The 15,518-nt window shown below is 36.9% G+C and overlaps 1 protein-coding gene across 1 annotated transcript in view; it reads left to right on the top strand.

The window, feature by feature from the left end:
- The window catches only part of ANKAR (ankyrin and armadillo repeat containing), a 71,516-nt gene that overhangs the window by 17,327 nt on the left and 38,671 nt on the right, over window positions 1-15,518 (top strand). Inside the window, exons 5-9 of the mRNA XM_011936469.1 lie at window positions 367-470; window positions 2,537-2,717; window positions 3,709-3,928; window positions 12,607-12,808; window positions 14,513-14,721. Of these exons, the coding sequence (XP_011791859.1) occupies window positions 367-470; window positions 2,537-2,717; window positions 3,709-3,928; window positions 12,607-12,808; window positions 14,513-14,721 (916 nt within the window). The remainder of the gene's footprint in view (window positions 1-366; window positions 471-2,536; window positions 2,718-3,708; window positions 3,929-12,606; window positions 12,809-14,512; window positions 14,722-15,518) is intronic.

Genomic DNA, 15,518 nt, shown 5'->3' with positions numbered 1-15,518 from the left:
AAAAAAAAAAAAAAAAAAGAAATCTCTGGACACTCACTACACATTCTTCCATTTTCCTCAAAGAATCAGGATTAGAACAGAGATCCTTTAAAATTTTGGAACAGTAATTCTTCACCTGGAATTTAGTATAAAAATTCTACATTTCAATTGTTTTTGCTTTTCTACCTTCTGTATACTATATGTCTGTCCTTTAGTATTTTTTCTCATTCTCAAAGTAAGGATTAGATATATGCAGCTGCTATCCAGGTCTTCTGGAATAGTATTTTAAAATTTGTCATTTACATGTATACTATTTCATACAAATAATTCTTATAATTGTTTAGATGTGTCTAAGGATATGTCTTTAGTAACATACTCATATTTTAGAAAAATTTAGAAAAAATACGAGATTGTGCTGCTAATACATTCATAGAAGATTCAGGATATAAAGAATATTACTCAATACCAGTCATGGAATTTCATGGAAAAAGGTAAGGAGCTTTCACTAATTACTGACGCTAGTTACAGTTTGTTGAAAGTTAGTAGAGAACAAAGAAAACAACAAAATGCAAAGGTTAATTTAAACCTTTACAATGGCGATTCCAGAATAATAAGCACCATGAATGACATATGGACTCAACAAAGTATTAAATGTTATAGTTATTACTTCATGTATTTGATATAGTCGGTGTAATAATCCTTAGAGTTTGTAATTAGTTCTTATAATTAACAGAGTGGTTAAACAGGGATAGAGATGAGGATCAAATCCCAGTTGAAAAATTTTCATAATAAAAAGTTGGGACCAAAGAAATCCTTAGTTGTCCCTAAACCCCAACACTTTTCTAGCAGGTTTTTTGTCAGGAACTGAAAACAAGAACACACTGAAATAGCAGTATTCAGCCTCTCGCTCTACCACATTATTAAAGCATCAGGGGAGCTAGGAGGGTCAGAGGACACTGCGCAGAGCGCCAACCGCTTTTCCATCTGAGTCGCACAGTGTTTCTACGATTTAACATTCAGTTGGTTGGTGGCAGAATGTGAATAGACGACATGTTGTGTTCCTGGATTTTTAAATCTTGGACACTGAAATTTGGAAATATGGGAACTAGAGCTCAGAGGAAACATTTTAATTAGAGGCAAAGATTTAAAAACAAATAAGGACATTTTGCTTGTTGGTTCGTTTGTTTGCTTTTAAGGCATGCAAGCAGTTGAGAGGATAGGACCAAGTCTGGAACTTTGGAGAACAGTAACTGACGAGGGAGGATAGCTTGAGCCTAGGAGTTCGAGACCAGACTGGGCAACATAGTAAGACCCTATCTTTGTTTTTGTTTGTTTGTTTGTTTTTGAGACAGAGTCTTGCTCTGTCACCCAGGCTGGAGTGCAGTGGTGCAATCTTGGCTCACTGCAACCTATACCTCCTAGGTTCAAGTGATTCCCCTGCCTCAGCCTCCTGAGTAGCTAGGATTATAAGCATGCGCCACCACGCCTGGCTAATTTTTGTATTTTTAGTAGAGAAGAGGTTTTGCCATGTTGGTCAGGCTGGTATCGAACTCCTGACCTCAAGTGATCTGCTCACGTCAGCCTCCCAAAGTGCTGGGATTACAGGCATAAGTCACCATGCCTATTCATAAGACCCTATCTCTACAAAAAATTTAAAAGTTAGCCAGGCTAGGCGGCACATACCTGTTGTCACACCTACCCAGGAGGCTGAGGTGGGAGGATCTCTTGAACCTGAGAAGTCGAGGCTTAAGCGAACAGTGATTGCGCCACTGCTCTCCAGCCTTGGTAACAGAGTAAGACCTTGTCTCAAGAAAAAAGAATACTGTATTTACAGCAATAAATAGTTGCATTTGGAGGAGAAACCCAGGTAATATTAAGAGGCTTACCATTGACAGAAATAGGTCAGCAGCTAAAGTATTTACTGCTGAAATCTGGGCTTGGGGAAGGTACCTCATGGGGGGAAGGGTAGGAAGGTGGCCGTTTTCCCTCACCTGTGATGATAAGGAAACCCGGGGAACAGAGTAACTCAACATTTTATCAATTTTCCATTCCAGAGTGATAGGGATCAGGGCTGTGTCAAGCCCCACCTATGTTCCAGGGACCTGGTAGGAGGGGGTTTCTCTAGTCCACTGCTGCAGTGAGTAAAAGCCAAGGAGCCATTACACAAAGCATCATTCCAGATCACATTCAAGGTAAACTCTTGAGGAGCCAAATATAGACATAATTAGCTTAAAAGAATAAGAGGTAGGTAAGCAGACAGTTAGATGACCTAGAACTTCAGCCAGAGTTAGGCCTTCCAGGAACTTTTAGACATTGCCCCAGATCACTGTCATGGGAAAGACAGAGTCAATACAATATGAAGAAGGTATTTTTATATAAAGACTTGATTAATAACAGCTGATAATGATGTTATTACTATACTTACAATTAAGTACAATTTAAACTACTGTTTTGTATTTAATTGTTACAGAAAAATAAAAGTTTTGCCAGCATAGAAAGAGAAGTAGCAAATCACTTCAAAGTTAGAGAAACATCTTTTTTTCTTTATTTTTTATAGCTACTATGTGATGTATTTTGAACTTGAAACTTTCTATCAGCAACTATATAAGACACAGTGGTGGGGAGCCATAAATGAAATAATGAACAATCTGAGACCAAAAAGACTTCCACTGACAGATGCTCAATTACACGAACAATTTAAGAAAAAATTTGGTTTCAAAAGAGCTATGAAATGCAAGGTATTTCAGTGACTACCACATAATTTAGTATATGAAGTTATATATTTTTGATAAGTATGTGTCTCAGATGTTTATCCTAGGGATAATAATAGGTTTAAGTCTTCAGTATGAAATAAAATGCCACATTTTAGTAGCTGAAAGGCTATATAATTCTGGATTATAAATTTCTGTCAGAGTACCTATTAATGCACTGGATTGTGATTAATCTCAATGGCTCATACTTACTGATTACTTATTTTTTATGTTAGGCAATGTTATAAATCAATGAACTCTTTTAAGGTACGACTAGTTCTATTGTTATCATTCCTGTTATACAAATGAGAAACTTGAGGTGTAGAGAGGGATCTTTCACAAATCATATAGTAAATGGCAGAGCCAGGCTTCAATCCTCGAACTAAAACCTAAAGAGCAGACCTAGCATCCTGAATCAAATCTCCACATCTGTTTCAACAAGCCTTGAAGTACAGCTTCTGGAACTGAGCAATGAAGCTCACCAGCTTCAAAGGTTAGACTGGTATTTACTTTCCATTTATTTGCTTTCACGTCCACAAATTGAAAACTCAAAAATTTGTTAGTTGAATTTTTAAATATTTGTCAGAATGTCTAAAGAGGGTGACATTTTTACCTTTTGATGACAAACTGTATTTCTATAGCTATATATTTCAAGTTTCTAGACTTCTAAATTACATTTTTCTTAAATCAGAGAAGGAACCTAGTGATCTTCATTTGCTTTTAAAATATTTTAGAAAAAAATTAAAATAATAATAAGAAAAATTCCCCAAAATATTTTAAAAATTCTTAATATTTGCTTATGGCTCTAACAACTGTAATCATTATCCAGTAAGAAACTTTCCACGTGTGGATCTTGTGAAAATTCTACTTAATTTTAGCAGCATTCATGTGATTCTGTTAATATATTTCATGTCTTTTTTTCCTTAAACCAAACTTTAAGTGCATTTTGATAAACTGATTCTGGCCTTGTTAATTTTAGAGTATTCCATTTGGTATGAAGTCTGCTGTTGAAAGTGGGTTGTCTGCAGTTTTCCATACATTTAGCCGTAAAACCTCAAGCTTAACAATCAATGTTTCAGATGAAGCAGGTTATACTATTTTTCATCATGCCGCCCTGCACAACAGAGTTTCTATTATATGTCAACTGTGCAATGCTAACTTCAAGGTCAACCAGAGGCGCTTTGTTACATTTGGCCAAGGTACCATAAAGCTTTTTAACCTAAAATGTTGTTATTTTATTTACCCTTACTCAGCATTAGGAATGCATGTCAATTTTAGAGCAGGTTAAAATTTGGTATTAATTAGAGCAAAGTTGAGGTTTTTGTTTCATTTATCTAAGAAGGGCTCCTTTTAGTTTTCTAAGTATCACTTATAGCTATCTTATATAGTTTTATATTTGTTCATTGCGTCTCCTTCATTTGAGTATAAGCTCTAAAAGAGGGCAAAGATTTAGCCTACTTTATTTGCCTTGGTATCCTAGTGTCCAGATGAAAGCTTGGCTTAATGGTTGCTCAGAAAGTATTTGTTGAGTTAATGCATGGATGGGTGAAGGCAGGATATCATTTTATAAGGGCTGGCAAAATTAATATACACTGATATACTATAGAAATTCAGAGAACAGCAATAGATATGACTGTCAGGTCCCAGTAGAACAATCATTCTTTATTCCAGGATCCTCAAACAGGGAATAGTTTCTTTATATTACATATATTTACATTACATTTAATAACAAGAAATTTCTTTATAATAATAATGTTTAGCATTAATAGCCTGTTAAGGTTAACCTCATTTAAACTTTAAAAGCTATTTTTGTGATTATTAAATATGCATGGATATTTTATAGTCATTGAAATAAATTTAGCTAGAGTAAAAACAAATAAAGTTGACAATGAAATTGGTGGCCCTGCATAACTGGAAAGGAAAATATAGATAAATTGTCAGGGGTAGATGTAGTAGCTCACTGTTGTCATGCCAACACTTGGGGAGGCTGAGGCTGGAGGATCACTTGAGACTAGGAGTTCAAGATGAGCCTAGGCAGCATAACGAGAACCCCCTATAAAATTTTTTTTAAAAAAACCTAGCCAGGCTTGGTGGTACACGCCTGTAGTCCTAGCTACTCTGAGAGGATGAAGCAGGAAGATTGAGCCTAGGAGTTTGAGGTTACATATATATGTAAATTGTCAGGAATGGCCAATGCAACAATATTGGCAATAAGAAGTTGTGATTTTATATTTAATGAAGTCAGACACCAAAACAAAATGTTGTGCTTTAACCATATTGAATATCCATAAATTCTGTACTCTATCAGTATGATGAAAACATTTTGATATTCAGATTCTTCTGTTACTGAAAATATTCAATACATAATACATAATGAACCTAATTAAAATAAGACACAATTCAATCACATTTAAATGCAATAGGTAACACTATTTAAAGATGTATTACTTTAAGCCTTTTTTAGTGTGGAAAAAGTCTTTGGTAAATTAAAAGTTTCTCATGCGCCCTTTGACTGCTTGAGTTTCCATTTGCTGAGAATTGGGTAGATTTTGAAGTGTGGAAAACATAATACTCTACTGCCAATATTATTGCGTAACCAACACAAATTGTCCCAACTGTGAGTTTTAAGCAGCCGTTTGGGGGGGCAGAGTTTCCACGTCTGCTTTTATGCGTTGTCAGGTGCATATGGCATGCCTGGATGACTTGACCAAAAGTTATTCTCAACACCGTTTGATGTAATCTTGCCAGATACATCTACATAGTCATTTTGTTCTTATTCATATGAGTCTTCTTGAACAACTTAGGAAACCGCTGTATATTAATACTCATACTTCTATGTGCATTCCCCTTTAAAACAGAGTCATCCAAAGTAGAAGTAAAAAAGGAAAGAAATGGTAAGACATAAATAAAATATTTGGTGCATTTAAAAAGGCTATTGCATATATTAGAACTTTTCTTATAGTATGTAATCTCCAAAATGCTGTTGCATCAGAATGTTGCATAATGATGTTTTGTATTCAAATTGAAGTATAAATTACTTTCTACTCATAGTTATTTATTGATACTCGTCTTCAGTTTGGGGAGTTTTCTCTTTTTTTTTTTCCTGTGGAATTTGCTGTCACCTATATTTTTTATGAATTCAGGCCCAAAAGTGGTTTCTACAACTTAAAAAAAAGAACAGTTGTTATAATATAATTTAGATATGCTGCCGTCTAGTGGCAGTAACAATCTATGAGGTCTGAGGAATGAGTCATTTTTGACTGAGGTAGTAGACTTAACCTAAATGTTGGATATGGAGAAAAACAAAATTTTAAGAGGTTATACTTTCTGTGTCTATATTTAAGAGGCTATACCTTTGCACTCTGTATAAGAGAATTCAGAAAGGCTTTTGTTTTAAAGAAACTACTTTCAACGACCTGAATTGTCAAGGGGGAGGGGATAGTTACTTAAACTGGCCATCTTCCGTTTGAGGAGGAGCACAGCAAACCTGAGATGACCTCAGAGAGGGAGCCGGACCTCATTCTTCCTCCTCCAGTCTCCTGCCAGGGCTACCCATTGGCAGATACTGACAAGGAGCCAGAGGACAGGGGTTGCTTTTTCTGCAGGTGCAGGAGAGCCAGAGTGGTAAAGGAGGTGAGTGGACCTGGAGTGGGATAAAAGGAAGTTTACCTGTCCCATCCACCCTGTAGAAATTTCCAGTTAAGTAACAATAGTGTGCCTCCTACATTATTGCTCTCTTTTTCTTTTTTAAGTATCACTTATGGCTACCTTATATAAATTTATTTATTTAGTTAGTCTCCCTCACTTGAGTATAAAGCTCCATAAAGGACAAGGATTTGGTCTATTTTGTTAGCCACAGTTTCCTAACACCCAGAAAAACACTTGGCCTTCATAGGTGCTCAGGAAACTTTTCTTGAGGGGTGTACATTTTATTGGAAACCTTAAATACTCTTCAGACAGAACATGTCTTCAATTAAGGCTCTAATTAAGGTAGTCTACACAGAAAACCGAAGTTTTTCGGATTAGGTGCAAGGAGAGGGACAGTATACAGGACAAGTGCTTAGTTTGCCACAAGGACCCCTCATGATTAATGCTCCTCAGCCAGCTTATCAGCTTCCTTCTCCTTTTTAGGGTTTTTTCTCCTATCTTAGCATATTCATTATACTTCTTTTTACATTTTTGTTTTAGTGATTGCCCTAGAGTTTACAACATTGATTTACAGTTATTCCAAGTCTACTTTCAGATGACACTAAACCACTTCACAGATAGTGTAAGTACCTTATAATAACAAAATATTCCTAAGTCTTCCCACCTATCATTCATTTACTCATTTCACTTGTGCATAAGCATATGTATGTCATGCATTTCATAAATGTCATTCATTTCACTTATGCATAAACACATATAAGTATATATCTATATCTATATTCAAACCCTTTGTTGATAGTGTTATTATTTATTTACTTATTTTGAGATGGAATCTTGCTCTGCTGCACAGGCTGGAGTGCAGTCGTGTGATTTTGGCTCACTGCAACCTCCGCCTCCCGGGTTCAAGCAATTCTCTCATCTCAGCCTACCATGTAGCTGGGATCACAGATGTGCACCACCACACCCTATATATTTTGTATTTTTAGTAGAGACAGGGTTTCACCATGTTGGCCAGGCTGGTCTTGAACTCCTGACCTCAAGTGATCCACCCACCTCGGCCTCCCAAAGTGCTGGGATTACAGATGTGAGCCACTGTACTGGGCATGATAATGTTATTTTGAACAAACTGTTATCTGTTAGCTCAATTAAGACAAAGAGAACATTTTACTTGACCTTCATTTTTTTTTATTCTCTGATGCTCTTCCTTCCTTTATGTATATGTAAGTTTCTGACCTATATCATTTTTCTTCTCTTTGGACAACTTCTTTTAACATGCCTTGCAAGGCAGGTCTACTGGTGGCAAATTCCCTCAATTTTTGTTTGAAAAAGTCTTTATTCCTCATTCATTTTTGAAGGATAATCTTACAGGTTACAAAATTCTAGATTAGTGGTTCCATTATCTCAACACTTTATTTTTTCCTCCACTCACTTCCTGCTTGGTTAGTTTCTGAGGAGAACTTGGGTGTAATTCTTATTTTTGCTTCTCTATTAGTAATGTGTTTTCCTCTGGCTTCTTTTAGGATTGTTTTCTTTTTAAAATAATTTTTAATTTCTGTATGTACTTAGTAGGCATATATACTTGGAGTATATGAGATTTTTTTGATACAGGCATGCAATGCATAATTACATCAGAGTAGAGTATCCATCACCTCAATCATTTATCCTTTATGTTACATATAATCCAATTATACTCTTTTAGTTGTTTTAAAATATACAATTAATTTCTTTTTACTATAGTCACCCTGTTGTGCTAGCAAATACTAGGTCTTATCTATTATTTCTATTTTGTACCCATTAACTATCCCCACTTCCCCCCACTACCCTTCCCAGCCTCTGGTAACCATCATTCTACTCTGTATCTCCATGAGTTCAATTGCTTTAATTTTTAGCTCCCACAAATAAGTGAGAACAGGCAAAGTTTGTCTTTATGTGCCTGACTTATTTCGCTTAACATAATGACCTCCAATTCCATCCATGTTGTTGCAGATGACAGGATCTCATTATTTTTCATGGCTGAATACTACTCCATTGTGTATCCACATGAATGGATAAATTTTCTCTATCCACTCATCTGTTGATGGACACTTAGGTTGCTTCCAAATCTTGGCTATTGTGAATAGTGCTGCAGTAAATAGGATTATTTTCTTTATCTTTGTTTTTCTGTAATTTGAAAATGATATGCTTTGATGTAGTTTTTTGTTTGTTTTGACATTCATTTGGCTTGGTGTTCTCTGAGCTTCCTGAAGCTGTGGTTTGATATGTCACATTAATATGGAAAAATTCTCAATCATTGTTGTTTTAAATATTTCTTCTTTTCCTTTCTCTCTTTCTTCTCTTTTGGTTCTTTTTTTCCCCCTAGACTTTTTAATTTATTTTTATTTTTGAGAGAGGGTATTTGTTGCCCAGGCTGGAGGGCGGTGGCATGATCGCGGCTTACTCCAGCCTCTACCTCCCGTGCTCAAGTGACCCTCACCTCAGCCTCCCAAGTAACTGGGACTACAGGCCCGTGCCACCATGCCTGGCTAATTTTGTTTATTTTTTATAGAGATGAGGTCTCACTATGTTGCCCAGGCTGGTTTCAGACTCTTGGGCTCAAGCAATCCTCCCGCCTTGGCTTCCCAAAGTGCTGGGGTTACAGGAGTGAGCCACTGTGCCTTGGCCTGGAGGTTTCTACTGATACATCTTCCAGATTAGAGATTCCTTCCTCAGCTGTGTGTAATCTCTTTATAAGCCCATTAATGGCATTCTTCATTTCTTTTACAGTGTTTTTTATCTGTAGCATGTCATTTTGGTTCTTTCTTAGGATTTCCATCTCTCTGTTTACATTGCCCATCTGTTCTTGCAGGCTACTTTATCCGTTAGAATCCTTAGCGTATTAATCATAGTTGTTTTAAATTCCCTGTCTGATCATTCCAACATCCCTGCCATGTCTGGTTCTGATGCTTGCTCTGTCTCTTTAAACTACGGTTTTTGCTTTTTTAATATGCCTTCTAAATTTTTCTTGATGTACTAGGTAAAAGAAACTGTAGTACATAGGCCTGTAATAATGTAATGGTAAGGTATAGGGGGAGAAGCATTCTATCATCTTATGATTATGTCTCGTCTCTTGGTGAGCCTGCCTCCCTATACTTTGAACTTCACCAGTGCTTCTCAGTCCTCTCCTCCTGTCCCTTAGGCCAGGCAGGATGGTTAGAGGCGACTGGAATTGGGCATTTCCCTTCCCTAGGTAGGTTACGTTCTGATAAAACCCCAGCAGGTTAGGGTCTGATAAAAGCCCAATAGGTTAGGTTCTGGTAAAGTAGTTTCTCTTGAGAGCAGGTCTTGTTAAGAACAGAATGCCCTGGAGTATTTCAAAATGGTTCCTTTTCTCCCTCCTCCGGCTGCAATGAGGGGATTTTTCTTCAATATTCACCGTCAGGACCTGATAAAACTCGTATAGGTAAAACACATGAAAGCATGGGGCCCCACTATGATGGATCCTTCTAGAGTTTTTAACTCTAATACTTGTCCACACTGAGCTTCTAGCAATTGTGAATTAATGTTAATGTTTTCTTATTCCAGTAATGATTCCTTAGAAAGTTTCTGCTTGTGAGTTTCTGCTCTACTAAGTTATGACTCTGTGAATCCACTTGTCTCTCCAATTTTGAGGGTATCAGTTTGCCCATTACCTCCCTTATCTGACAAACTTAAGGGCTGTTGATTTATTTAGGGTTGGTTCAGCTTTTTACTTGTTGTTAGGAGGAAGTGGTGACTTCTAAGCTCCTTAAATGCTGGACAAGAAACTGGAAGACTAAACAATAATTTTAAATAACTAGATTTGGGTCAAATTTTATAGACTATCAAGGCTATAATATCAAGCTCCAACTATCAAGGCAGGTTGGAGGACACTGGATGTTTCTGATGGCAGAGATTTAATGAAAACAGTGCTTCACTGAGGAAATATCTTTTAAACTGAGAAATGATTAGGCATTAGCTAGATCCTGGTAAGGGAGGAATTGTTTGGGAGAAGGAAGGTGTCAGAGAACAGGAATAGTCCAGGGTGACCAGATAATTCATCATCCATATCAGGGAGACTTGAAAGTGAAAGGGCACTATTAATAATTATGCTAGCACATAATTATTTAAACTATGTTTTTTGCTTTTTTAATATGCCTTCTAAATTTTTCTTGATAGCTGAACTTGATGTACTAGGTAAAAGAAACCATAGTAAATAGGCCTTTAATAATGTAATGGGAAGGTATAGGGGGAGAAGTACTTGACCAGTACTTTCCTGGGTAACCTGGGGCGTGTGATTATGCTACATTTGGGGAGCTACAAGAAAGCCAGAATGAGGAGAACAAGGTATGCATGGTTTTACTGGGAGGTAGGTGAAGAAGGTAGTTGTAGCTGGTGCTTCAAGTTAAGTTGGAGCCGGTGGATCCTGTCACTGTTCCTCATAATCAGATGGCCTTGAGAAGCCATTGAACAAGGAGATGAAAAGATCAGATTTATGTTTTGAAAAACTGGGTTGGATAAGGGCAAAACAAGATGGGGATAGCAGTTGGGAGATGATTATGGCTTGGATTAGGATGGTGGTGGTGGTAGAGATGAGTTCTAGAGATTTTTAGACTTGATGATGGGCTGGTTATGGAGAAGGAAATAAGAGGGAGGTGCCATGTGGTCTGTACAACTGGCTGGATCATCATATCTCTCACTGATTTAGGAAGCAATAAAAGAGAACCAGGTTTGGAAGGAAGGATAGTAGTTAAATTTTGAGTATATTAAGTTTGAGGGGATGTGTGAAGATGCTTTACGAGATGTCAAAGATATAGATCTGCAAATCAGAAGAAATCAGATCTAGAGACATAATCCTTGGAGTCATCAAGTTGTATATGGTAAGCAAAGCCACTAAGAAAAGAAAACGGCCCAAGATTAAGCCTTAAAGTTCATTTGGATATTAGGACAATGAGAAGGTTCCAAAGGAGACTGCCAAGGAGTAACCAGTAAAACTGGACAAAAATTGGGAGTGTGATACCACAAAAGCCAAGAGAAGAAATTATTTTAAATAGGAAGAAGTGGTCAATGGTGTAAAATACTATTGAGAAATAAGTAAGATGAGAATTGAAAAATTACAGTTGTACTCTAGTGAGAATTCACTCACTATCATGAGAACAGCGTAGGGGAACTGCTCTCATGATCCAGTTACCTCTCTCCCTCGACATGTGGGGATTACAATTTGAGATGAGATTTGGGTGGGGACACAGAGCCAAACCGTATCACATGGTAAAGGCATGAATTGCTATTATGCTTTGGGAGAATAATTTGGCAATATCTATTACCAGTAATAATGATACTGTTGATGATGATTATACAGTTTTACCCAGCAACTCCCATTTTTGGGATTTTTTTTTTTTTTTTTTTTTTGAGATGGAGTCTCGCTCTGTTGCCTAGGCTGGAGTGCAATGGCATGATCTCTGCTCACTACAACCTCTGCCTCCCAGGCTCAAGCAATTCTCCTGCCTCAGCCTTCCAAGTAACTAGGACTAGAGGCACACGCCACCATGCCCAGTTAAATTTTTTTTGTGTATTTTTAGTAGACCCCGGTTTCACCATGTTGGCCAGGCTGGTCTCAAACTCCTGACCTCAGGTGATCCATCCGCCTCAGCTTTACAAAGTACTGGGATTACAGGCATGAGCCACTGTACTCGGCCCATTTTTGGGAATCTACCCAAATAATAAATATTCTATGTGCACTGGAAAATAATAAAAGAAAAATGCCCATTGGATTTAGTGACATAGAGGTCTTTGTGAACATATATATATATTTGAATTTCAAAGGATCTTATCTTCAACTAAAAAACATGAGTAAAATGGAAAATAAACAAGAAATAATTTACCATAAGACTATTTTACACATTTACTTAAATTTTCAAATATTTCACATTTTATTTTATTTTATTCACATATTTAATATTTTAAATGTTACTCATTCTTCTTTGCTTATAAAGAAATAGGGATTTAAAAAAATTTTTGTTTTTTGTTTCTAAGTATGGATTTTTACTGGTCGGGATTTTTAATCCCGAGTTAAATAAAGGAATATAGGGTTGTCTAAATGTTTTTTTAATACTTACTTTGGAGATTTTATACCATACAATACTAAGCTCTGTGGATAGATATCAATAAGGCATTTAGGTTTTCTTGTAGGAATGTTAGTGCTTTGATCACTGAAGTAATTGTCCATCCATTCTAGGTCCAACACCTCTACACCTTGCCGCACAGGCTTGCTCATTAGAAACAACAGTCTGTCTACTGTGTTCCAAAGCTGATTACACGCTTTCTGAAAAAAGAGGCTGGATGCCGATTCACTTTGCCGCTTTCTATGACAACGTTTGCATCATTATTGCTCTCTGTAGGAAGGATCCTAGTTTGCTAGAAGCTGAGGCAACAGCTGAGTAAGTCATTAAGCATTTATATCAGGTTGAGGTTGATGTCTAGGCAATAATAAAAAAAAAGAAGAAAGAAAATTAAATAGAATATAAATTTCTGCTTTTCATGGCTTGCCGCACACACTGCCACTAAAAGGCGATAGGCATGGGTGATTTGAAAGGTATGTGAGGCTTACTTTGCTATCCTTTCTACTCACTGTCTCCTCCTACCACTTATCATTAGAATTTATAAAGACAAGAGCTTCTATTAACCTATGCATGTTTTCTGGAAGAATAAGGACTAATCCCTAGGGAGTTTTTCCTATCCTTGTTCCAGTAATATGGTTCTGCAGATTAATTTTTCATGTTAAATGCTTTGCTTAGTGCCCTGGAAGAAGCCTGAGACTAGGGAGGAGAGAGTTGCTCTAAACTAGATCCTACACAACCAGGAGGCAGCCCTAGGACTTCAGATCAAAGGGGACAGGCTTTGGATTACAGGAGAAATATTTAGTAGTATCTAGAAGAGAAATACATTAAAAAGAATAAAATAACTTTGAAATTAAAAAATCCCAACACTCTTTTGTTTTACAGTTTAGCTGTGGATTAGCATTTAGGGTAAAGGTGTAACTTCTCCTGAAGGTACATTCTTGGCTAGAAATCTAAAGGCCAGGTCATTACTTTGGATCTCTGAGCCTGATTTAGGCATAGTTTCATTCAGGTTTTTCTAGGTCTTCGAGTAACCTTTCCACTATTATTCAGTGGTTTAGGGCTAGTATAACGGCTTGACAGTATAAGAGACATCAGCTTCCTCTTGTTGCTCTGAACATGTGGAAGCCACCAGAGGAAGCTGATGTCCCTCAGATGGCAACTCCTGCTTTCACCATCATGTCTGGCCATGAGAAGAAAGAAGAGGCCAGGTGCGGTGGCTCATGCCTGTCATTCCAGCACTTTGGGAGGCCAAAGCAGGCAGATCACTTGAGGTCAGGAGTTTGAGTCCAGTCTGGGCAAAAACCCGTCTCTACTAAAAATACAAAAATTAACCGGATATGGTGGTCCATGCCTGTAATCCTAGCTACTCCTGAGGCTGAGGCACGAGAATCACTTGAACCAGAGAGGCAGAGGCTGCAGTGAGCTGATGTCGCACCACTGCACTACAGCCTGGGTGACATAGTGAGACTCTATCTCAACAACAACAAAAAAGAAGCAGCAGCATCTGGGAAATGTAATATTGCACTGGATAGCCAAACAAAGTATCTTCACTATCTAAAAATCAGATAATGAGTTTTCGAGCAAAACTGTTAGTTTCTGCCACAGTGAGGAAGCTGGGATTTGAAAACTGGACATGAAGCAATGGGTGTAATTAATTCCTGAGCCTCAGTTACATCATTTGTAAAATGGGCTGATGATATTTGCCTTGCTTTTTCCTTCACTTACGGAGTAGTTATAAGGCTTAAATAGGACAGTCTATTGTAAGAACTTTGTGCATTATCATCCTCCAAACAAATTATAAGGCATGATAATTAAGTTGGGGAGGTGGATAGGGACCCATAGTAAGGATGCCATGGCAAGGGAGGCAAATCGATTCACATGTAGAATACAGAAGATGAGAATTCCTAAGAACAGAAGGTGGTGGTGTAAGTCAGACTGCCTCCAATTGCAGCTTGAATAGTTTTACAAAAAGTAAATTTGACACTCTATGTGTGTTTAATTGTTATGTTTCTTAATTTTTAGGAATCAGTGCACTCCACTGTTACTTGCTGCCACTTCAGGAGCACTGGACACTATTCAGTACCTGTTTTCTATCGGTGCTAACTGGAGAAAAACAGATACTAAAGGAAATAATATAATTAATTTATCAGTGTTAACATTTCATACAGAGATTCTCAAATATATAATAAAATTAAATATTCCTGAACTCCCTGTGTGGAAAACTTTGGTAGGTGAGTATAGAGTATAATCTCTTTATAAATACATGTTCTGATTATTATTCAGTTTAATTATTGATACTCTGAGAGAAAACAAAATAATACGTGCATTATATTTTAAATATTTAAAAATCATGAAATAAACATTTTATTAAGACCAGAAATAAAAATACAAATAATAAAGAGCTGCATTTTTGTGTATGCAAATGTAGTTTTGTTTCTAAGTTAAAATCAAAGATCTGTGACCCAAACAGACTATATTTTACACAATTATATTTATTTTTATTTTCCAACTTTCTCCAGAAGTTCAAACATCTTCTTCATTAAAAAAAAAGGAAAGAGGAAATTTTAAGTGAAAAATATTCCCTCCAACTTATTCCTTGCCTCCTAATTTTAGAGACAAATTTAGCAAAATCTTTTGTTGTATTTTGACGAATGTTTTGTGAAAAATTCTGCTGGACATTTTGTTTTTGGTTTTTTTTTTTTTTCAAATTTGCATTCAGTCTAGCCAAAATAAGGGTAAGGGTCACTAGGTCCATTATATGGACATATCTAATTTTACTCCCTTTCAAGACTCCCTCTAAAATTACATGGAGATTAAGCAATACTAATAATACCACCAGCAGCAGACAAGCATTCAAGGGAAAACAAGAAAGGATGCAACAGCAATAAAATATTGGAAGATGGAAACAGGCAAGACTTAGGACTTAGCCAGCCAGAGAAAATCATTCCAAGCCAACAGTGGGAAAGCTGAGAACCTCTTGGACTCACACCATAAATCCTCAAAAGGCTTGAGAACTGGCAGTGCCCAT

This window comes from Colobus angolensis, unplaced genomic scaffold, assembly GCF_000951035.1.
Source record: "Colobus angolensis palliatus isolate OR3802 unplaced genomic scaffold, Cang.pa_1.0 Scaffold153, whole genome shotgun sequence".
Lineage (NCBI taxonomy): Eukaryota > Metazoa > Chordata > Mammalia > Primates > Cercopithecidae > Colobus > Colobus angolensis.
Note: the sequence above shows the minus strand (reverse complement) of the source record. Positions and strands in the feature narration are given on the sequence as shown.